The sequence below is a fragment of the Myxine glutinosa genome, chromosome 13 (assembly GCF_964187855.1).
Source record: "Myxine glutinosa chromosome 13, kmMyxGlut1.1, whole genome shotgun sequence".
NCBI classification, from domain to species: Eukaryota; Metazoa; Chordata; class Myxini; order Myxiniformes; family Myxinidae; genus Myxine; species Myxine glutinosa.
The window spans coordinates 47,380,326-47,402,883 of NC_136273.1; the positions used below are offsets into that span (position 1 = coordinate 47,380,326).

The 22,558-nt window shown below is 45.7% G+C and overlaps 1 protein-coding gene across 1 annotated transcript in view; it reads right to left on the reverse strand.

The window, feature by feature from the left end:
* Positions 1–22,558, reverse strand: part of LOC137438903 (procollagen galactosyltransferase 1) — a 139,587-nt gene that overhangs the window by 4,562 nt on the left and 112,467 nt on the right. Inside the window, exons 8-10 of the mRNA XM_068134365.2 lie at positions 20,146–20,252; positions 17,436–17,568; positions 15,282–15,409 (exon numbers count right to left, since the gene is read on the reverse strand). Of these exons, the coding sequence (XP_067990466.2) occupies positions 15,282–15,409; positions 17,436–17,568; positions 20,146–20,252 (368 nt within the window). The remainder of the gene's footprint in view (positions 1–15,281; positions 15,410–17,435; positions 17,569–20,145; positions 20,253–22,558) is intronic.

Below are 22,558 nucleotides of genomic sequence, written 5' to 3' on the forward strand. Positions count from 1 at the left end.
TGATAAGATGATTGAGTTGCGCTTGATGATTAGACAAAGTGTACGACGTCAGCGTGGAACATTCGAGAGCTGGAGGAAAAAGATGCGGTCTCGCCATATTTGCTCTGTTTGTGTTGGCAGTTGTTGGAGGCAGTCTCATTTCACTTCCTCTCTGTCCTGGCATTCGTTGGAGGCAGTGACATTTCCTCTTTGTTCTGGCTTGGTCACGGGCAGTGGCGCATCTTTGGCTCATGTGCGCTTGTGGAAAGAGACCGAACAAGAGAGGTTCGGGGCAGTCGGCAGCGCGAGAAAGACTTCACGTTGGGGCGTCAAGGGGCGCGACCCCACACCATTTTGTGCGCTTCCTGCGTGGTGGTTTGGAGGCAACGAACGACCAGTGGGCCTTACCAGCCATTTGGGGATGCAAAGCTGAGTGCCGGCCGATTGCCAAATCATTTTATTTTCATTAGCTTTTCCCCCGTCTGTATTTGCGTCGGAGTGGAGGGTCCCTCATTTAGGAATTTTAGTTTACCTCACCTTTCTTGTCTTTTACATTATTGTAAATAAATTTATATTTGTTGAATCTTACTTTTTCTGACCTGTCTCATTTCTTCATCCTGTGGGTTCAGATCAGCCCGGTGTTGGCCATCTGTACAAGTAAGTCCTTGCTACCACCAAACGCGCGTATCAATCCTGCCAAGGTTCGAAATACACCTCTGAGTGAAAGCTCGTTTCGGCTATTCGTCTGAGGCCGGTCTTCATCGGCCACAGACAGGACACTACGCTCTCCCACCTTCAAATTCTCCATCATATTGAGATCATTACCTAGCTATAACGGCACGCGTAGAGTGCATAGTCTTGCCTCACACAATCATTGCGAACAAAAATACCATCAATAACTGAACACACGACTATTATGGCCCACTGCAATTATGACCCATATATCCATATCATCCATGCACCCTAACATACGTTGCCATTAAACGTAGCTTTCTTGATTACTAGCCGAATGTACCCGGCGTTGCCCGGGTTCTTTTTGAATGAATTTACTACTATAATTCAGCTTTTACTCGTGGCCGTAGAAGATGACTACTATAATTCAGCTGAGCTTTCAATTGCGAAATGGGCCCAGCCCGGCCGAGGCGGCCTCGTCACCTAGCCTAAAACCTTCCCGGGGCCCGTCCCGACATTTTTTGTTTTAGAGGTTTCCTCCTATCTTTCACCGTTCAGGAGATTAGCGCATGCAGACAAACAAACAAACAAACAAACAAACAAGCAAAAACTTTATTTTATATATATAGAAGATTAGGATATTTAAGAACCACTTTTGCGCATATCAAGGCTTCAGGTTGGTGGTCTTTCCGTCTTCTACCGACTCCTCTCTGGCCTTGCTCCCCCAGCTCTCTCTGGGCTCTGTCCCCCAAATATTCCTACAGGTCGCACAAGATCTGCCTGCAACCCTCTTATGGTTAAACTGCCAAAATCAAGACTCTCTGCTCACCTTCACTCCTTCATTCCTCTTTTCTCCCGCCTCTGGAACAAACTCCCTCACTCTCTTCAATCCCACTCCTCCCTCCAGGTCTTTAAAACAGCTGTTCACCACCATCTCTTATCTTCCCCAATCCAAAACCTTGATCTTTTCTACCCCCACTAATTTCACCCCAAATCCACTTTTTTGAAATACCAACTTCTTTCCTGGAAGTCCTTGGTGTCCTTGCGTTTTATATATACCTATCCCGTTTTATATATATATATATATACCTATCCTGCCTCCCCCCAAGCCCTCTCCCTCCCACACATCTCCCGATGTCCCTGCTCTCAAATGTTGTGTTTGTGTGCTTGCTCCCCTTCTCTCCCCATCTTGTCTACCGCTCCCCTTTTGATATACTTTGTTTGCTTGTTTGTTTGATTTGTTTGTTTGATAAATGTTAGCTCTTTCACGAGCCTCGATTCTGTATCCCAAAAAAAAAAAAAAATATTTGCATCAATGAAGGTGAATATAAAATAAATTTAAAACTACATTCCTAATGGCGAGTAGGTTGTATTTATGAAGTTTCACATTGATCTGTGAAGCGGTTCTGGAGAAGAAGAATTTTAAAAACGTTTATATTTTCAATCCAATATGGCCATCAGACCACGTGACCGAAGACGTCAAATTTAATTCTTCACTCACACTGGATTGTAGATCAGATTTATGAAGTTTCAAATTTTTCAGATAAGGATTTCAATTCAACCAATTATGGTTAGAATACCACATCACAAATGATGTCATCATTATCACCCTATATACCCCATGGAGAGTTGCTGACATGCCAAGTTTCAATTTTTTTCTTTGAATAGTTTGAGAGAAAAATGTCCATTGTTTTTCATTTAATCCAATATGGCTGCCATACCATATGACCGAAGAAGGTTAGAGTTATCAAGAAAATATTCTCCATGGGGAGTCACTCCAACGTTTAAAGTTTCGCATTGATCAGATAAGCGGTTGCAGAGAAAAACATTTTTAAAGCGAAAATACACACACACATACACACACACACACACACACACACACACACACACACACACACACACACACACACACACACACACAAACACACACACACACACACAACAAAACAAAACACACACGGGCGTTGCAATAGCCTCACATCCCCTTTGGGATAAGACAAAAAAGAGGTCTAACATTGCACTTCCCATCATGGGCCTTAATACAAAGTGCATTACAAAGCAATCTTGGACACGAGATAGAAAGTCCTCATCCGCAGCTCTGCCTTTCCCCTGTTCCTGGACCCAATCTAACCCTGGTAAATTAAAAGCCCTATAATCAATGCTCTTCTCTTAACACATGCCTTTCCGAGTTCTTCACATATCCATCTTTCCTGATCTGCCCTTACACCAGGAGCCCTATAACAGCATACTGCAAGTATCTTACTATTCATGCAATCTCCAATCTCTATCGATACAACTTCCCTCCTTAATGCCATCCCTTTCCTTCGATACAATACAGTCTTTCACCCAGATTGCTACACCTCCTCCCTTCTTAGCTCACCTGGAACCTAGTTCCGTGGAGCTTATGGAATGGCACAGCGTCTATCCGTCAGTCCGTCAGTCCATAAACACTTGCAACTTCTTCTCCGAAACTGCTGATGGGATTGTGACCAAACTTGACTAACATTGGATTGTGTTTGTGGATGGATTTGGCAAACATTTGGTGGAGAGGTTGGGTATGTGACAAAGACGAATCAAATCGATTTTGGTGAAGATCCGAATCCGGATCCGGATACGAGAATTTTTTAATTTGTAAGTGATTCTTTACCATTGAGTCAAAGGTCCAAAAAAGATATGTAGCATGATATTTCAAAAAGTTGTAGATGAGTTATGACAAAACTTGGTGAATGAGTTGGGGAAGTGACAAGAACAAGCCGATTGGATTTTCAGGTCCGAATCCAGATCTGACCTATCAGTAGGATACAACACATAAACTGTGCAGCCTGGCGGAGGTATTCTCTCTACCGAGTGCCGTTCTAGGTAAAGGTGTGTTGATATGTAGCTAACGTGTTAAGTTGAATTGCCTCATTCTGCATTTCACTTTTTTAGTTCATGCAATGGCTTAAGCCCATGGAAGAGCAAGGTGACAGAAGGGGAAAAGGCAATGAACTGGCAGAGAGGCAGTGGGACAAAAGGTGGACACAACAAGCAAGGGAATAAACGAAGAAAACAAAAAAGAGTAGTGAGGAAGGGAGAACACATAGTAAACTGCAAGCAAGAGGATTGGGCTAATGGGGTATTAAAACGTTCACAGATCGGCATATGTATAGACAAGAGTACGGCCTCCCCGGGCGTAGCTTGGGAACGGTTTCAGAATTAAGTAATCAAGGTCATTTTAATAATCACATTTGTAAGGAAAATGTGAACAAGCCACAATCTACATAATAAAGCAGGAGTGTTTGTCTATCTGGCTGTCTGTCTGTCTGTCCATCACCGAAGTACTCCTCAGTTTTGGGGCTAGCCGTGCCAAACCTTTTTGTGGATGCTTTTGGGGTCCCAGTGGGTGTCCGAAGATGAGTTCGGAATTTGATTAGTGGGAGGTTTCATATATTTCTCAATCAAATCATGATTTTGAGGTTCCACCCATACAAAACTGCTTTCTCTGCCCATGTAAACACATTCACGGGTTCGGAATTTGCAGTTTCGCCATTTACTGCAGGCGGAAACATTCGCTGGCTCAGTAACTCAGTATTGTCTCAATGCAATTGAGATTTTGCGTTTCCACCCATACGATCGTCCCCGGATCCCACTGCGCCCGTCAGACAGTGATCCACCCTTTGTCTTTAAGCAGCTTCAGTTCCCAGTGTGTCCAGCTTTTGCCATGACCATGAACAAGGCACAAGGTCAGATGTTCCAAGACATTGGTATAAATCTGGAGACCACAGGTTTTCCCACAGAATGCTCTATGTGGCACTCAAAAATTGGATCCCCAAAAGGAATGCATGTTCTCACCAAAGATGAAAAAAGACGAGGAATCCAGTCTATCAAGAAGTTTTGCATATCATCAAATTGTCCGCATTAACACACATTAGAGGGTTCAACAATCGCCGTTCCGCCGTGTATAGACTTTCCCGTCAACATCACACCACGTTCGGTTGAGGCTTTTTGCTATTTTTCTGTAATAATGCATTTCCTTCATCATGACACATAAGAGCCAATCCCTCCTCCCCAGCCAACACCAATGTCCTTGCTATCAGCTTCTTCATAATCATCATTAAAGATACATTGATTCTACACAGTACTACTGCCACAGTTTTGGGGCCAGCCCCACCAAATTTTCGGTGCAGCTTTTGGGGTTCTAAAGTGTCCTAAAGTGCAAGTGTCCTAAAGTGGGTAGGAGTTTTCATAAAATTCTCAAAACTTTTTTTTTTTTTTTACATGTTGCACTCCTACCCTTATGTGGCACGGGTACCTCGCTAGTGCACAATGAAAAAAATCAATGCTTAATCGGTTATCAATTGCTTACAGGCTACCCGAGAGACTAAAAGGATGATCTGGGAATGGCCTTGCTTTGGGGATAGTTTTTGTGTAGTGGCAAACTTTGAATCACAGTTACAAAACTTCACACGTGGTGTAAGTTCTGGCTCTTTAAATACATCTTATCTTGTTAGACGCAAAGTATTTGCATTAGTTCTCGGGTGTGGCTTCCCCCAGGTCTTAGCTCGGAGATTAAAAGGTCCCCGTCATTTTTTTCTCTGGTGAGTTGTGTTCATGGCAATGTTGATCGAGAGTGATGGATGAACTAATCGTGATGAATGGCAGCCGACGGATCGTTCCTCGGCCCCAGGAACATCCCTCTTCGATACCTCTCCGAGGTGCAGGATATCATTGTCGCTCAGTAAGCTCCTTACGTCTTTCTTTTCGCAGATATGCCACTCAGTGGAGTAACTAAACCAGAGTGGACACTGCCAACCTTTGCAATGCCCATACGGGTCGAGATGGGGGACGACACAAAGAGATGGTGCTGCACAGCCTGCACAGCCCTTGTATACTGGCCAACACCCTTTCTTCACAGAGTGGAGAAAAGGTTTAGTGCACAGCAGACAAAGAGATACAAAAAAAAAATTGTGCACAACATACGCTACTTTTAAAATTTCAAAATCGATTTCCATAAAATCACATATACAAAAACTTGTGCTGTTGAAAAGTTGGAGAATTCAATTATTTGTTGATGAGATCGAATTGGTCAAAATTTTTCTATTTGGATGATTACAAGATAGCGGGTGAGATGAAACCTGAAAATAACCTTGCACGATGCATCCGTTTCTAAAAACATGACAATGATTGGTGGAATAGGTTTTCACCTCAAGCTAACCGATGTTAGGTTGAAGTTAGGTCCTTTAGTTTGGCCGAACAAGCAGTTTGACAGTGGCCTGAGAAATGGTGTTTGCAAACTCATCGTTTACTGCGATTTTCCAAGAAATCTAGTTGTAAAACTCAAAGATTGCATGAAAATATGTAAACTATTGACAGAGTAAACAATGCGGTCATAGTTAGCCTGTGCCGTGCGCAGCAGGAGACGGGGTTTTGCAATCACTTCTGTACATCTGTCTGTGTGTGTATATGTGTGTGTCTGTAATATGGAGAAGACGAATTAATAATTATGTCAAAAGATCAAAAGGTTAAAGGTCAACATCACCTAAAATCATCAATTCTCATCCAATTGACCTGAAATTTACATTTACCATTTGAGTTTTGTCATCAAATTTTCAAAACAAAGCTTTATTATGAGAATATGGAGAAGGTAAATGAATAATTTGGTCAAAAGCTGAAAAGGTCAAAGGTCGCCTTCACATAAAATCATCAATTTTCATCCGATTGACCTGAAGTTTTAAGAATTTGCATATTCGGTCATTGAATTGGGTTTACCAATGAAAAGCTACAAGCCAATTGTTTTTTTAGATTAAAAGGTCAATGGTCAAGGTTGCGTAAAATCACCAATTTTCACCAGATTGACCTGAGATTTAAAGAATTTGCATATCAGGTCACAAAATTGGTTCCCCAATCAAAAGCTAGATAGAAGTTAATTTTTTTTTTCCATCGAAAGCTCAAAGATCAAGGCTGCATAAAATCATCAATTTTAATTTTGGATTTTTAAAAACTGTTTTTTTTTAATTTATTTATTTTTGTTGTATACAGAGTCGAGGCTCGTGAAAGAGCTAACATTTATCAAACAAACAAATCAAACAAACAAGCAAACAAAGTATATAAAAAGGGGAGCAGTCGACAAGATGGGAGGGGAGGAAGAAGGGGAGGAAGCACACAAACACAACATTTGAGAGCAGGGACATCGGGAGATGTTTTTGGAGGGAGAAGGCCTGGGGGGGGGGGGGGCAGGATAGGTATAAAACGGAAGGACACCAAGGACTTCCAGGAAAGAAGTCAAAAGTCACCTCAAAAAAGTGGATTTGGGGTGAAATTAGCGGGGGTAGAAAAGATCAAGGTTTTGGATTGGGGAAGATAAGAGATGGTGGTGAACAACCGTTTTAAAGACCTGGAGGGAGGTGTGGGATTGAAGAGAGTGAGGGAGTTTGTTCCAGAGGTGGGAGAAAAGAGGAATGAAGGAGTGAAGGTGAGCAGAGAGTCTTGATTTTGGCAGTTTGACCATAAGAGGGTTGCAGGCAGATCTTGTGCGACCTGCAGGAATATTTGGGGGACAGAGCCCAGAGAGAGCTGGGGGAGCAAGGCCAGAGAGGAGTCGGTAGAAGACGGTTTCGTTGTTTTGAGCATACAGAAGAAGAAGAGGAAGAAAAAAACGTCTGAAAACAAACGGACGTGGATGGGCTTTGCATTTTCAGATCCTTTCTAGTCTTAGGTAGTTACCTGAAGTCAACGATCACAAATATGACGCATGACTACACCCTCAGCATATAGCTTTGTGAAGTTGTTTCGATCCTCAATTGTTGCATGTGGCAAAAGGTGTTTTGGAGAACAGGTTGACACTCCCATCTGAGCACCCATGTCATGATGGTGAGACCCCAGATTCGAATCTTAAACTCAGTTGATTTATCCACTGCATCATAATGTTGTTGTACTGTATCTGACAGGTACAAGGCTCCATGTGCTCCTCCATGAGCTTCAGACCACTTGGATAGGGAGGTGGTGTCCATAATCATCGTAAGATGACATCGCATGATATTGTTGTGGATATGAGAATGTTTTTTTATTTTGTTGTTGTGGTAAAATGTTGTTGTAAAAGGTTGTTGTAAAATATCACCCCTCCTCCCTCCGTTTGTGGTTGTATAAAGGTCAAAGGGCGTTTCCGTAGTTAGTCCATAAAACATACATGCAGGACACGATATATCCTTTCTTTTGACAGTTATATCTTATTCTGTGTATTAGTGTAAGGCTGTGTCTTCCATTAATTGAAATACTCCATTGCACCAGTGAAAGAGATAGATTCCCTTCATTCCCATTCCCAAAACCTCCATTCCCCCTCTCGTCACTGCTGAGCCCTCGATTACCAATTACCTCCGATCCAATTGCCGCCATTAACCACGAGGCATTGAGTCGGAGAAGAAAGGCGTGTCGCACCTCGTCAGAGGGGAGGAGGGGCGCGCCCGCCCGTCGTCATCCAGGGCGGAGCCCGAGGGTCGCGCGACCAACCAGGGCCGAGGTGAGCACCCCCGATGGGCGTGTCCAAAGCGCCGGGGGCGTGATCGCTGGGGGCGCTATAAAAAGCGCAACCGGAAGTGAGTAGAGAGAGATGCACTCTGGGTTGGACTGAGTCGGTCGCAAAAGAGAGAGAAGGGTTGTTGAGGGAGAAGAGTTGGTTGAGGAGTTGGTTGCAAGGTTGTTGGTTGCGGTGAGGAGTCGGTGGTGAGGAGTGAAAGAAGCAAGGAAGAGTTGAGGGTTTGGACCAGACAAGTCCTGAGAACGTAGCGGACAGAGGCCGCAGCCGCAAGACCACCCAACCGCCAAAGGGGGCCTGAACGGCGGTTTGGAGCAGGGCCAAAGAGGAACGGCGGCTGCTGAACGCGCCGGTTGTGCTGCGGGACCCCCCCTTGGACCTCTCCCTCTCCCTCCAGCCATCCACCTTCTGCCATTCCTGGCATCCCCCGCGTGAGTCAGCGTTCTGTTTGTTCTGTCCTGGGATAAGTTAAGCCTGTAGGTAAGCTAAATTTGCACTGTGTCACCTGCGTCTTATGACTATGTGTTGTAAATAAAACTTGATTGCCCCTTTTTGCTTGTGTGTGTAAATAATAAAACCCATTACTCGTCTGTACGTCTTCTCGTTTTATTCCTTTTCCTCTTTGCATTCGTCGTTTTTGTCTTTTCCCCTCATTGAGCAGCTGCGGTGCGATCCGGCCAAAGTCTGGGTGAATCGGGTGAGTTTTTGTTAGGTCGCGGTTTTAAACCACCGCTCGGTCTATAACATCATAACCGCGATCTGTAACAATTGGTGTCTGGGAGTGGAATTCGGGTCCCGAACCAAATTTTTAAAACATCTAAAAAAAAATTTTGGTCAAAATTACGAGCTGCCGAAATTTGGTTTTTTTTTTAAGCAAAACCCGAATTTTGAAATCGCGCCATGGCTGTTCAAGGCGACGGGATGCCGGTGGGAGAGATAGACGGGGTAGAATCGACCCAGGACCCCAGGGAAGAAGTGGGAAAAGTGGTGGAGGAGAGTAAAGAAGGTGTGGTTGAGGGTGTATCAGGTGCACAAAATGGCGCTCTCACGCACGAGGTATCAGGCGCGCAAAAAGGCGCCTCGTACGAGCGCGCGGCAGCCGAGCCCGCGGTGCCAACGGCCTGGGATCCATTTCTTGCAAATATGTTGAAATTTTTGACCCAGTGGGATGAAGAAAACAAAATGTATGCCCAGGGGCTCATATCCAACAGGGAAATTAACAACATGGGTGTTCAAATGACTAAGGAACTAAAAGAAACAACGAACGGAATGAGGGCCGATAGGGAGGCAAGGGAGCAGAGGGACAGAGACCGCAAGTTGGGCGAAAGGGTCCCAGGGGTGCACGGGGAGGTAACGCGTGTCGAAAAGCGCTGGTTGAGCGAAGCGGAGGAAAGCACGGGTACAATGACGGGGGTAGAAATCGCGACACGGGGTTTGGAAAAGCCGGCGACCGATGAAGTAGAGGGAATTTTATTAAAGCCAACAGTCGCCGAGGTTAATAAAGAAAAAGCAGTAGCGGGAATTAAAATTGAAGAGATGACGGAGGTAACCCGGGAATTGCAGGGAGAAATGGATTATGTACAAAGTCCCTGCTCAAATCATGATGCTGTACTCGCTAACCCGAATGGAAGTTTGCAGGTTCGCGTGGAGAAAAGGATCCCCCAGGTGAGTCGTGCTGTATATTGTGCGGGTAGATTTTGCAGGAGGATGTTTAGCGACAAAAGAATTTTCGCGCGCTTGGGATCGAGGAAACACCCGGGCGTTGGTGAAGGGTCCCGTGTGAGTGGAAATGGCACGCGTGGAAAAAAAAAGTGTGCGTCGGCGAGTGGGTGTGGTATAAAGTGTGGGAGTGAAACCGAGTGCGAGCAAGAATGCACGTCGGGGTGTACGAAGTGTGACACGGAGAGTAAGGTGGTGGTGGAACGTGTGCGAGAAAGCACACCTGAATTGGTCATGGCGCGGGTGTGGGAGAGCCCATGTGAGCGCGTTAGTGGGTGGATGCAAGAGTGCACGCCCATGGTGAGTGTTACGGAGGACGTAACGGAGGAGAGGTGTGGACCGAAGTGTGCGCAAGAGGTGTGGTGTGTAACAGAGAGAGCGTTGGTGGAATGTACGGACGGCGTTGGAACGCCAGGTTTTGTGAGGGTGAAAGGGGTAGCGTATGCTTGTAAGCATGCAAGTGAAGCATCGATGGTAACCGGTTTAGTGGTTAGAGCGACGGATAGCCGATGCGAGCACTCGGTGCGAGGGGTGCTTGGTTGGGTGCGAGGCCCGGCGTCGATCGAAGCTGCGTCGTTTCTCTTCGAAGCGTCGTTGCCGATTCGGGCTTGGCCCCGCCCCACACGGTCGATTCCGGGCTTTGTCGGGCGAGGCGACCGGTCCGGTTCGAGGGCGAGTGGGAGGAAGCGGAACGGTGCCCCCTCGTGGGGACGGGGTTCCGACCGGGGGAGATGGAGCCATCGGGCCCGGGACCGCAAGGTGCCGCGCCGAGATGGTGCGTGGAATCTCGGTCCAACCAAACCACCTCCCTTGAACCGAAAGCCGGACGGATTCAACCTGCAGGCAACCAAACCACCCGAATTCATTGCTCGGCTTTACGAAGCCGAGTTTAATGATGTCATGACGCACCGAGGCTAGGATATAGCGGACTGTGATGATGGTGATCGTGATAGTAATAGTGTTTTGGGCCCAAAATTAGAGAAAAACAAAATTTGATGATTGGCAAAGGATTGGCAGTAATGATTGGCAGATGATGAGTAGTGATTGGCAAATTTTTGATTGGTTGGAATTTAGGTGTACAAAATTGATAGTGAGAGACCCCCGATGTGGTGGGATGGCAAATCCACCATCCCTCACAGACGTGGGGCAAAGGAGCTATAGTTTATGGGGTGTATGGCAGTGAAAACTAGCCCGGGTGGGTTAGGTTATATTGTAGGGATCTAGAAGAGATTGACATTAGGTAACGTTAAGGTTAGTTAGTGACTGATACCTGTAGTGGGGACGCAGGTAGATTAGTGTGGATGATAATGACGTGGGAGCGCAATAGTTTAAAGGGACGACTGGGAAGCGCAAGTTTCAGAAGGGAGTAGTTAGCTGAGATGATGCCGTGTGTGTGAGGATTGAACAGGTGAGAATTGGACAGGTGTGATTGCACAGGTGTGCAACTGAACAGGTGTGTGGAGCAGTGTATGAGGGAGTAGTGGTGATTGTGTGTTGTGTTGACCAACTGGTCCAGGAAGAGGAGGAGGGTGCAGGTGGCACCAGGTAGGATTGCACAGGTGTGCAACAACAGGTGTATGTGGTTGTATGGAATAAATGGTATGGAGTAGTGGAATGGATGGTAGTGGAGTGAGAATGGTGGAAATTGTGGAGTGGAGTGGATGGTGCAAAGGTGTGAATGGGGGAAGAGTGGACCCCCATCACGGATACCCGGGGCGGGTAGTGTAAGTGTTAGGTAGAGGGTACAGGTAAATTGTAGTTGGATATTGGCATCTGTGGTGCGGGTGACAGAATGGTATGTGGATGGGTGCGTTGGTGTTGTGGAAATGGCTGGGCGTGTAGCCTGTTAGTGTGTGTAGTTGGTTGGGCGCTCCACCACTGTGAGGATGTCGGCCAGGTGAGGCCGCAGGTGGGCTCTGGGAGCCGGTAGTAGTTGTTGTGGATGGGGCCCGAGGATCCGGAGGACGGACCCGGGTAGCCCAGTGCCAGAGGGCACCGAGTGGGGTGACAGAGCCAGGAGGGGCCTGCCCCAGTTAGATAGGTTAGGGTGAGGAGCTAGGTAAGCTCGGGTGGCAACTGCAGTGGTGGAGGTGTGCAGGTGGGTAGACCCACTGGGAGAGGTACACGTCGCAGCCCAGAAATTGTGCTAGAGCACCGGGAGATGAATCGGGGGAGTGAGACCCCAAATTGAGAAGCACCACAGTTTGGCCAATGGGAATTGGTTTTTAGAACCCATAGTGTAAGAGGGCCAATGGTTTGGCCGGAGAAAGAACCCGGGTAGTGTAAAGTGTGTTAAAATCATTTAGAGGATAGTTAGGATGAAGGATCTCCTCGCACCATCTGCATCCACTCACCTGAGGTGACAGGTACTCCACACCATGCCATGTTTAATTATTTTTACTGTGCAAATGTTTGGAATGTGAGACGCATCATGACGTGGGTGTGACATTGTGCGTAATTCCATCTCTTCCTCCTTATGAGGATTGATGATGAATTGATGATGGCAAATTTTTGAAGTAGAGGGATTGTGGTGACGAATTTGGTATAGGGGAAATATGGGGAAGACGTGACAGTAGTGACGAATTGGTAATGTGTAGATTTTGTACATATGGCGTAAGGGCAAGGGTAGGCTAGGTGACAGGGGGGTGACGTACGGTAGGGACGAGCTTTCTCACTTCGCCCTCCGTACGCATTTTGCCTTGCATTGCCTTTTTGACGTGTACCCTTGAGACCTTACCCCTCGCTCATCTGTCTTGTCCCCCCTTTTTGTCTCCCACATGAGGACCTGAGCGCCGTTGGGCGCCGAGGGGAGCGTGCGTGGGTCGGCCATTGTGCGCCCGAAATTCCCAGAACCAGCTGTCTGCATCGATGCACCACGTTATGGACCACATGTCAGTGGCCGAGCACCACTTATGGACCCCATGGGTTGGGGCAAGGCCCCTCTGCTGGAACCGGCCATGAGGGCCCGAAATCTTGCTGGCGGACCTTGGCCACAGGGCACCGATGCCCCACAGGTGAACCACACTAGTCGGCCCTGTGGGCCATAAATAAAATCAAATAAAAAAAGGACACATTGGGCACACTTTATTGAAAATAGGCCGCCAGTAAGCAAAGCAAAAGAATGACAACATCTGGAAGAACAAATAATAACCAGCAGAGGGAGCCGAAGAGCAAGAGATCACCTGCAGGGTTTGGGTTTGTTGGATTTATTTTATTGATGAACAGTGGTGACTGCACTGATTGGTGCTTGAGGGTGTGTTGGTGCGTTATAGGTGCTTTCATGGTGCATTGATGCAGAGCAGACTGTCCTCCCCCCAGAAAGAACAATTACAGGTCCTGGGTTAGTTTTGTAAATAAAAATAGCGTCAATTGTAAATAATGCTTCCCACCGTCAGTGTGTAGTTTGAAGACCATTCCGCAATTCGGTTAACTGTGGGCGTAAGTCTGTTAGGCCGGGTGCAATGGAGCAGCGGGACACATTTATTTATGTTTTAAAACTGTCGCACTCAGGGTCAGGCTAAAAGTAGAGGGAACTACACCTACATGCCACACTAAGGTAAAAGTAATAGGCCCGGGACGTGCCTAAGGGGAGGAGGGTGCAGTGTTGTGGATATGAGAATGTTTTTTTATTTTGTTGTTGTGGTAAAATGTTGTTGTAAAAGGTTGTTGTAAAATATCACCCCTCCTCCCTCCGTTTGTGGTTGTATAAAGGTCAAAGGGCGTTTCCGTAGTTAGTCCATAAAACATACATGCAGGACACGATATATCCTTTCTTTTGACAGTTATATCTTATTCTGTGTATTAGTGTAAGGCTGTGTCTTCCATTAATTGAAATACTCCATTGCACCAGTGAAAGAGATAGATTCCCTTCATTCCCATTCCCAAAACCTCCATTCCCCCTCTCGTCACTGCTGAGCCCTCGATTACCAATTACCTCCGATCCAATTGCCGCCATTAACCACGAGGCATTGAGTCGGAGAAGAAAGGCGTGTCGCACCTCGTCAGAGGGGAGGAGGGGCGCGCCCGCCCGTCGTCATCCAGGGCGGAGCCCGAGGGTCGCGCGACCAACCAGGGCCGAGGTGAGCACCCCCGATGGGCGTGTCCAAAGCGCCGGGGGCGTGATCGCTGGGGGCGCTATAAAAAGCGCAACCGGAAGTGAGTAGAGAGAGATGCACTCTGGGTTGGACTGAGTCGGTCGCAAAAGAGAGAGAAGGGTTGTTGAGGGAGAAGAGTTGGTTGAGGAGTTGGTTGCAAGGTTGTTGGTTGCGGTGAGGAGTCGGTGGTGAGGAGTGAAAGAAGCAAGGAAGAGTTGAGGGTTTGGACCAGACAAGTCCTGAGAACGTAGCGGACAGAGGCCGCAGCCGCAAGACCACCCAACCGCCAAAGGGGGCCTGAACGGCGGTTTGGAGCAGGGCCAAAGAGGAACGGCGGCTGCTGAACGCGCCGGTTGTGCTGCGGGACCCCCCCTTGGACCTCTCCCTCTCCCTCCAGCCATCCACCTTCTGCCATTCCTGGCATCCCCCGCGTGAGTCAGCGTTCTGTTTGTTCTGTCCTGGGATAAGTTAAGCCTGTAGGTAAGCTAAATTTGCACTGTGTCACCTGCGTCTTATGACTATGTGTTGTAAATAAAACTTGATTGCCCCTTTTTGCTTGTGTGTGTAAATAATAAAACCCATTACTCGTCTGTACGTCTTCTCGTTTTATTCCTTTTCCTCTTTGCATTCGTCGTTTTTGTCTTTTCCCCTCATTGAGCAGCTGCGGTGCGATCCGGCCAAAGTCTGGGTGAATCGGGTGAGTTTTTGTTAGGTCGCGGTTTTAAACCACCGCTCGGTCTATAACATCATAACCGCGATCTGTAACAATATTATAAAAGTTTGGCTGGCCGATGTAATGTATTATTGACATGTTTTCCTGTTCTTATTATGACGAATGCTATTTTTCATTCTTACGCGTCTGATTCCCGAGTGAGCCCTTATGATTCACAGTAAAGCAACATGAAATTGCACGCATCCACTAGGAATGCAATCTTTTTGCCCAACAGGCATTCAGGGTGTGAGAGAAATATCAGCAACATGATTGATGAAGATTATTATTATTGAAAAGAAGAAAAAGTGAGTGAAATAAGCCATGAAAGAAACCTGAATACAATTTTACCTTTCAAGCGTCATGGTTTGGACACATGCAGAAATAAATATCCACAATCCATCCTCCTACCTCCTTCATCCTCTTCCCACCCCCATTTTCCGACACACCTCACTCCAAAATAAAAAGGCAATAAAGAATAACATACCATGTAAAGGCAAAAAAATCCAACACACGTGTCTACTTGCAAACATTGCACAATTTGATATTGAGACAGAGCTGGCCCACACTTTTCACATGTTTAACCACAAACACTTACATGAGATCCCAGATAATTTCAGTGGTAGCAAGGTCATCCATGATCTGCTGCAGGCGGCTGCGGAAGGACATCTCAAAGCGACAGTCATCCTCAAGAACCAGGACCTGGCGTAGATTCCAAAGCAACACCTGACGAGTAGCCAAACATTAGCGAGAGTGGCAGCTTCCAACTGAGAGAGTTCACTGAAATTATGTTACCATGTACGTACGGTGCCCCGTTGGTAAAAATGCTGGACCAACAGATCAGAAGTTGTGCATTCAAACTCAAAGTCAAGGAAGCGGTATTGAGGTTTAGGATTATATGCTTTCAGAAACTAAGCAAATCTGCGGATAATTACAAAATCGCTGTTAAAAAACCCGAATGGCTCCATAGTGATCATGAGGAAGGGGGGTGGGGGTGGGAGGTAATCTGTCAAAAGGGCAACTCCGCTTATGTCGTGTAAGGCATTCAGGATTAGAGAACACAGTGAATAAATCAGGAAAAAGGTAACATACTGAGATTCTTCTTCCTCCTATTATGCAAAATCAAGCTGCTGATTACATCATTTTGTTGTCCTGATAGTGAGAGTAGAATTTAGAATTTGGCTACAGTAGTAGAGCACAATGCCCTATTGCTTTTGAAAGGCTTTGTGGGATCATTTACATCGACAACTAATTGCGAGAAGAGAGAAAATCTCGTTTCACTCAATCACATCCATCAATCACATCATCATCAATCACAGGACAGCATCTTCTTTTGATGTAACTTTCTGCCTGCACGAACAGAATTGTGCCAAAGATATTTCACAAAAGTGAAAGTTTCACAGAATAGGCCTGCTGAGATCTGATCCAGAGAAAGGGCCTACAACAACAACAACAACAACAACAACAACAACAACAGGCATTTTAAGGCCATTTTCTCTGCAAGAGTGGGGGTTAGCCTTGCGGTCCCCATGACAATCTTCTCCATTTTGCCCTATTTTCTGCATCTCTCCTTGTTAACCCCCTTGCCCGCATTTCTTCTTCGACCATCTTTAGCCAAGTCTTTCTCGGTCTTCGCCGTCCTCCATTTCCTTCTACATTCATTTCCATCACTCTTCTCAACCAGTCACTTTCATCCTTCCTCAACACATGACCAAACCATCTCAAACTGTTTCTCTTCACAGCATCCATCACAGGCGCTATTCCCAACATCTTTCGCAATTCATCATTTGTCTTCCTCTCTCTCAACGATACTCCACACATCCACCGAACCATTCGCATTTCCACCCTTTCCAGCCTTCGTTGCTGCTCTACGTTCATTACCCATGTCTCGCTCCCATAAATCATAACACTTCTCACACATGCAGCATACACCTTTCCCTTCAGCTTCAACGACACTCCCCTCCTCGTCAGCACGCCACTCAGTTCCCGAAACTTCTTCCATGCACATCTCACTCTGGCAACCATTGCCGAGTCTGATCCACCTTCTCCATTCAGCATGTCTCCTAGGTAACAAAATGTTTTCACACCTTCCAGCTTCACGCCGTCTCCAAGATCCAACTCAGCATTTCCTCCATCTGCAGCTCCCTCTGTGCACACCTTACATTTGAATGTAGCTGCCACATTGGTTAATGACCCTCTCAGACCACTACATTTTTGATGAACCCACTCAGCGCACATTGTACATTGAATGGAGTTCACTCCGACACCCTTCCTGCACACAGCACACGGCCACTTCCCAGTTATTTCCACCTCACCACATGCTTTACCACTTGCCATCACCTTCGTTTTTCCAATATTCACCTTCAGACCTTTTGTCTCCATACATTCCTTCCACTTGTTCATCTTCTCCTTCAGTCCATCCATACTTTCTGCAATCAACACCAGATCATCTGCATACAACAACTCCCATGGTAAACCCTCCTTTACGTTCTGAGCCAGCACCTCCATCACAACTACAAATAGTAGTGGACTTAGTACCGACCCCTGATGCACTCCCACCTTCACCTCAAACTCACCACAAATGGCCTACAGCTCTTCCAAAAACACTAGCTCTTGTGTATTCTCTGTGTACAGGAGGCAAATGTGTTCAAAGCAATGATGCACACGTATGATGGGCTAAAAGGCCTTCTCAGCTATACGATTTGTCTTGTAATATTATTTCAGTGAAGAAGCCAAATGTCAAGTAGTTTACCTCTTTCCAGACATTGTAATGGCTCAGGAAGCAGCCGATCTCACCCAGCGTGAGGTTTCTTTCGGAGAAAGGGTCCCGATATTCTGGAAGCAACTCCACACCCAGTGTCTGAAGCTGAGTGTCATTTAATGCTCTGCCAATCACAATGGGCCTTACTTAGAATCCTGTCTGAGAAAGCAACATTTTAAATGACATCTTAAGTTTCACTAAATATAATGTAATTGTAAATGTAAATTGTACAAAGTGTAAAATTTACCCTTTACTACACTGTATAAACATCACGTGCAGGACGAGGACACTGGTAGTTATATTTTACATTCATTACATGGACATGAAGATAACAGGACAAATCAAGTCAGTATATGCCATATGAAACTGGAATCCCAGAAACATGAGTGAATATTTGGAATGGAAGGCCAAACAGGCAATTCTTTCTCATTACCTACCCAACCAAAGGTAAACAGAGGTTATGCTTTCTCCCCTGTTTGTCTCTGTCTGTAAGAAGGATATCTCAAAAAAGTTAAAGATGGATTCGGAGGAAATTTGGTGGACAGGTTGTGTGTGTGTGAAGGATGAATGTATTCGATTTGGTAAAGATGTACTCCACATGGGGAATAAGACAGGCTAATGATGATGTCATCGGTGCCTTCATTATGACGTCATAATTCGACACGTACAACGTTTGATCTCATCAGTATGAAAAAAAAATTCTCTGCAACTTAGTCCAATGGACACGAAATTTTGACGACAGGAGCACCTCCTGTATATTTTTTTAATGACAACTATGACGTCATAGGTCACGGGATACAGGCGCCATCTTGGAAAACCAAAAAACGTTGCACCTCTATCTCCGAAAGCACTACCTTGGAAAGAATAGAAACATGGTGTGTTGTCAGGTACTCCCCATGGGGTATAAGATATGTTAATGATGTCGTCGGTTCCTTCATTATGATGTCATAATTCGACAAGTACAACGCTTCATCCGATCAGTCTTAATTTTTATTTTTCATGCAACTGTTGGTTTGATGGACACGAAATTTTTACCATAGGAGTGCCTCCTCCTGTAGAATATTTTAATGATAATTATGACATCATAGTTGCTCAGCAAAGCCTGGTGTTGGCTTAGCGGTTAGGGTGCTGGCTTGGGATCCTAGGATCCTGAGTTCGAATCCCAGTCAATCGCTGAATTAACACCAGGGGGGTTGACTCAGCCTGTCATCCTTCCGAGGTCGGCAAATTGAGTACCAGCTTGCTGGGATGAATGATCCCGGTGTGTACCCCGATTTAGAATAGGTGCACCGTATCCCTGTGCATCGCATCGTAAGAGTCGACTCAGGGTTGGCGTCAGGAAGGGCATCCGGCCATAAAAACATTGCCTCAAACACGGAACCATGATTGTCATGGGGCCCGCAAGGCTAACCCCCGCTCTAGCGGGGGAAAATGGCCTTAAAACGATCATTCATTCATTATTCATTCAGTTCACGTGGTACAGCCGCCATCTTTGAAAGAAACGAAAAACGTTGCACCTCTATATCTCTGAAACTGCTCCATGGAAAAATTAAAACGTGGCTCATTGTAAAGAATCTTCGCATGGGGAATAAGTATTGTTAATGATGATGTCATTGATTCCTTAATTATGGTGTCATAATTCGACAGTGACAATGCTTAGTTTGATCAGTTTGAAATTTCTTGAGCGTGATCTGCACAACAATTATATTAGAGAATATAACTTTACGATGTCATCGCTCACATGTTCTGGCAGCCATATTGGATCAACGAAAAAAACCCTTCAAAAACAGCAGAGTTGGCTCGTAGCAATTTGACTGCGCAGGGTAAGTATTCTAAGAATACCATCTCGTTTTTAAGTGATTCTTCACCATTGAGAGTTGGGGCCAAACGATATATAGCACGACATTTCAAAAAGTTGTGGATGGATTATGACAAAACTTGGTGGATGAGTTGGGTAGATGACAAGAACAAGTCGATTCGATTTTGGTTCAGGTCCGAATCCAGATCCGGCCTATCAGTGGATAGAAAACGTAAACTGTTCAGCCTGCAGAGGTACGCTCTCTGTTGTAAGAATCAGATTTACAACATTGTCTCGAATAGTGAGTTTAATTCAGAATCGATCTCCAGCAATACCTGTAAGAAACCAACAAGCCACATATCAGTATTCAGTAATCATAGAAGTAAGTAATGGATTTGCAATTAGTACAAGCAAGCTTCGAACCAAGAGTAACACGCACCATCTGAGTGTGCACGACATCACACAGAATAAATGTCACAGGAATGATCGGAGCGCTGTCCGTCCGAATTCTTATAGGAGCCCCTCAGTGGGCAGAGTCGGCAAAACACCTGGGTTCAACTTAGACACAATTCCATTACACTCTCTATGGAATGCCGTTCTCGTTCAGGCTAAATCCATGAAGAAGTTATATGATCATCTTTCATTTTTTTGTTGAAATTATTACACCAATCAATCATAAGACAGTGACACCATAATCCAAAACTATATAGTAATTCACAATGGTGGAATGGTTGTGCTACGAATGGAGTGCAGGGAAATTTGGTTGAACAGTCAAAATTGAGACATGAATCTCCAGCTTACTTAGTCATTGTGAAAGTGTTCCTTAACCCAAGGACAATTAACCAAGGTGGGTTGAGGTGCAGCTGAATTTAGTTATTGAGAGACTTAAAAATCAAAACTCACTTCCCATCAACCGCCTCCACAATCTTGGCAGCCAGCTGTAGCTCAGCCAAAGAGTTCAACATTCTCCTTCTGCGCTGCTCTCGTCTCTTCAGGTTTATTAGGTACACCTGGCGGGAGCACAGAGGACAGGGAGATATCACGCAGAAAACTACGGCACTGAAATCATCGGGTGTTCAAACTTGTACTTCTTGTCTCAGCCTCTCATAATGTGCTTAACATGTGAACACTCAGTGGGGATATTCATTACTCAGGTGTAAGGGATTCATCTCGGCAAAACTTTGTCGACGTTACCTTTTTGCCTTTTTAAAAAGTTGCACATTCATAAAAAAGCAGCGGACTACCTTTCAAGTCTTTCCAAAGCAAACATATTTGTACCATAAAATAGGCAACATGTATGGCTGGCAGGACAGCCTGTGGGTATGCACACTCACCCCAGCGCCGTCTAGCCTGGGTTTGAATCTCCCCAGCTGTAAACCGTCATCCTTGTGTTTCACAGGCAGAGTGATTCATCAATGTGTGACGTCACTCGGATGGATATTACCTTCGTATCTAGTTAAAGTCTCCTTAACGTCTGCTGGAGGATGCATTGGTCGGCATCGATTGTGTATGTATGTGTGTATGTGTGTGTGTGTATATGTGTGTGTGTGTGTGTGTGTGTGTGTGTGTGTGTGTGTGTGTATGTGTGTGTGTGTGCGTGTATATGTGTGTGTGTGTATGTATGTGTGCATGTGTGTGTGTGTGTGTGTATGCATGTGTGTATGTGTCTGTGTGTGTGTGTGTGTGTGTGTGTGTGTGTGTGTATGTGTATGTGTGTGTGTGTATGTGTGTGTGTATGTATGTGTGCATGTGTGTATGTGTGTATGTGTGTGTGTGTATGTATTTATGCATGTGTGTATGTGCGTGTGTGTATGTATGTGTGTGTGTGTGTGTGTATGTATATGTGTGTGTGTGTGTGTGTGTGTGTGTGTGTGTGTGTGTGTGTGTGTGTGTGTGTGTGTGTGTGTGTGTGTGTGTGTGTGTGTGTGTCGAACTATAAACTAATCTCGCAAATCACATTGATCATTGTAAACTGACTGATATATTGATATATTGATATACGACTGTGAGTGTAATAGTTTTGGGAGTTGCACGATTGCAAACTGCCTGCAATTTTTTTTTTTTTTTTTAATACAGAATTGAGGCTCGTGTAAGAGCTAACACAATGAACTTGAAAAGATGCACAGACATATAAAGCATGCAATGAAGGGAGCGGGATACAAGAGGGGGGAGAGAGGGAAGCACACAAGCACGACAACAGTATAGAACAGGAAAGCACATAGATCTGTGGAAGGGGAAGGGCTGGGGGAAGAGGGAGGGGTACACGGAACAAAGCACAAAGCAAATGAACACTTCTAGGAATTTCAGGAAAGAAGTTGGGGATTTAAAGAGGTGGATTTGGGGTGTTTTAACGGGGGTAGAAAAGATCAAGGTTTTGGATGGGGGAAGATAAGAGATAGGGGTGAACAGCTGTTTTAAAGACCTGGAGGAAGGAGAGGGGTTGAAGAGAGTGAGGGAGTTTGTTCCAGAGGCGGGGTAAAAGAGGAATGAAAGAGTGAAGGTGAGCAGTGAGTCTTGATTTTGGCATTTTCACAAGAAGAGGGTTCCTGGCAGATCTTGTGTGTCATGCAGGAATATTTGGGAGACAGAGCACAGACAGAGCAGGGGGAGCAAGGCCGGAGAGGAGTCGGTAGAAGACAGAAAGTCCACCAACCTACCTGCCGTGAGAGAGAGAAAGGCCCTCAGAGTCAGCTTCATCACAGGAGATTCCAATGATTCTGAAAGCTTTGGTTTCAACAGCGTGAAGCTGAGCTAGGTGGAGCATCAGCCCAGAGGGGAGAGCAGTATTGCATTGAGCTGCGGATGAAAGCTTTGTATGTGGTGAGGAGCTCAGAAGTGCCCACAAAGGACTTCACACGACGGAGGATGCCCAGTCGGTGACTGGCTTTGGAGGGCAGCTTGGAAATGTGGTTTTCCCAGGAAAGATCATGGCAGATAGTGAGACCCAAAAGGTTGAGTGACAGAACTTCTTCAAGAAGATTGTTCAGAAAGTAGATGGGAAGGTTGTCCAGACCGTCTTTTCGGAGAGACAAAGTGAGAGAGTGAGATTTGTCAGGATTGAAAGACATGTTCCATTTGTTTGACCAGTTTGTGATTTTCTCCAAGTCTGCAGAGAGTGAAGAGGCTGCTGACTGCCGATCTGAAGGTTGAGATATGGAGCGGCAGAGAGTGGAGTCATCAGCAAAGACATTGAGCGGATTTTCCAGAGTCGGAGAGATTATTAATGAAGACCAGAAAAAGCACAAGGCCCAGAACACTGCCTTGAGGAACTCCAGCCTGAACAGGAAGGGGAGATGAGAGAATTCCATTCAGGGCC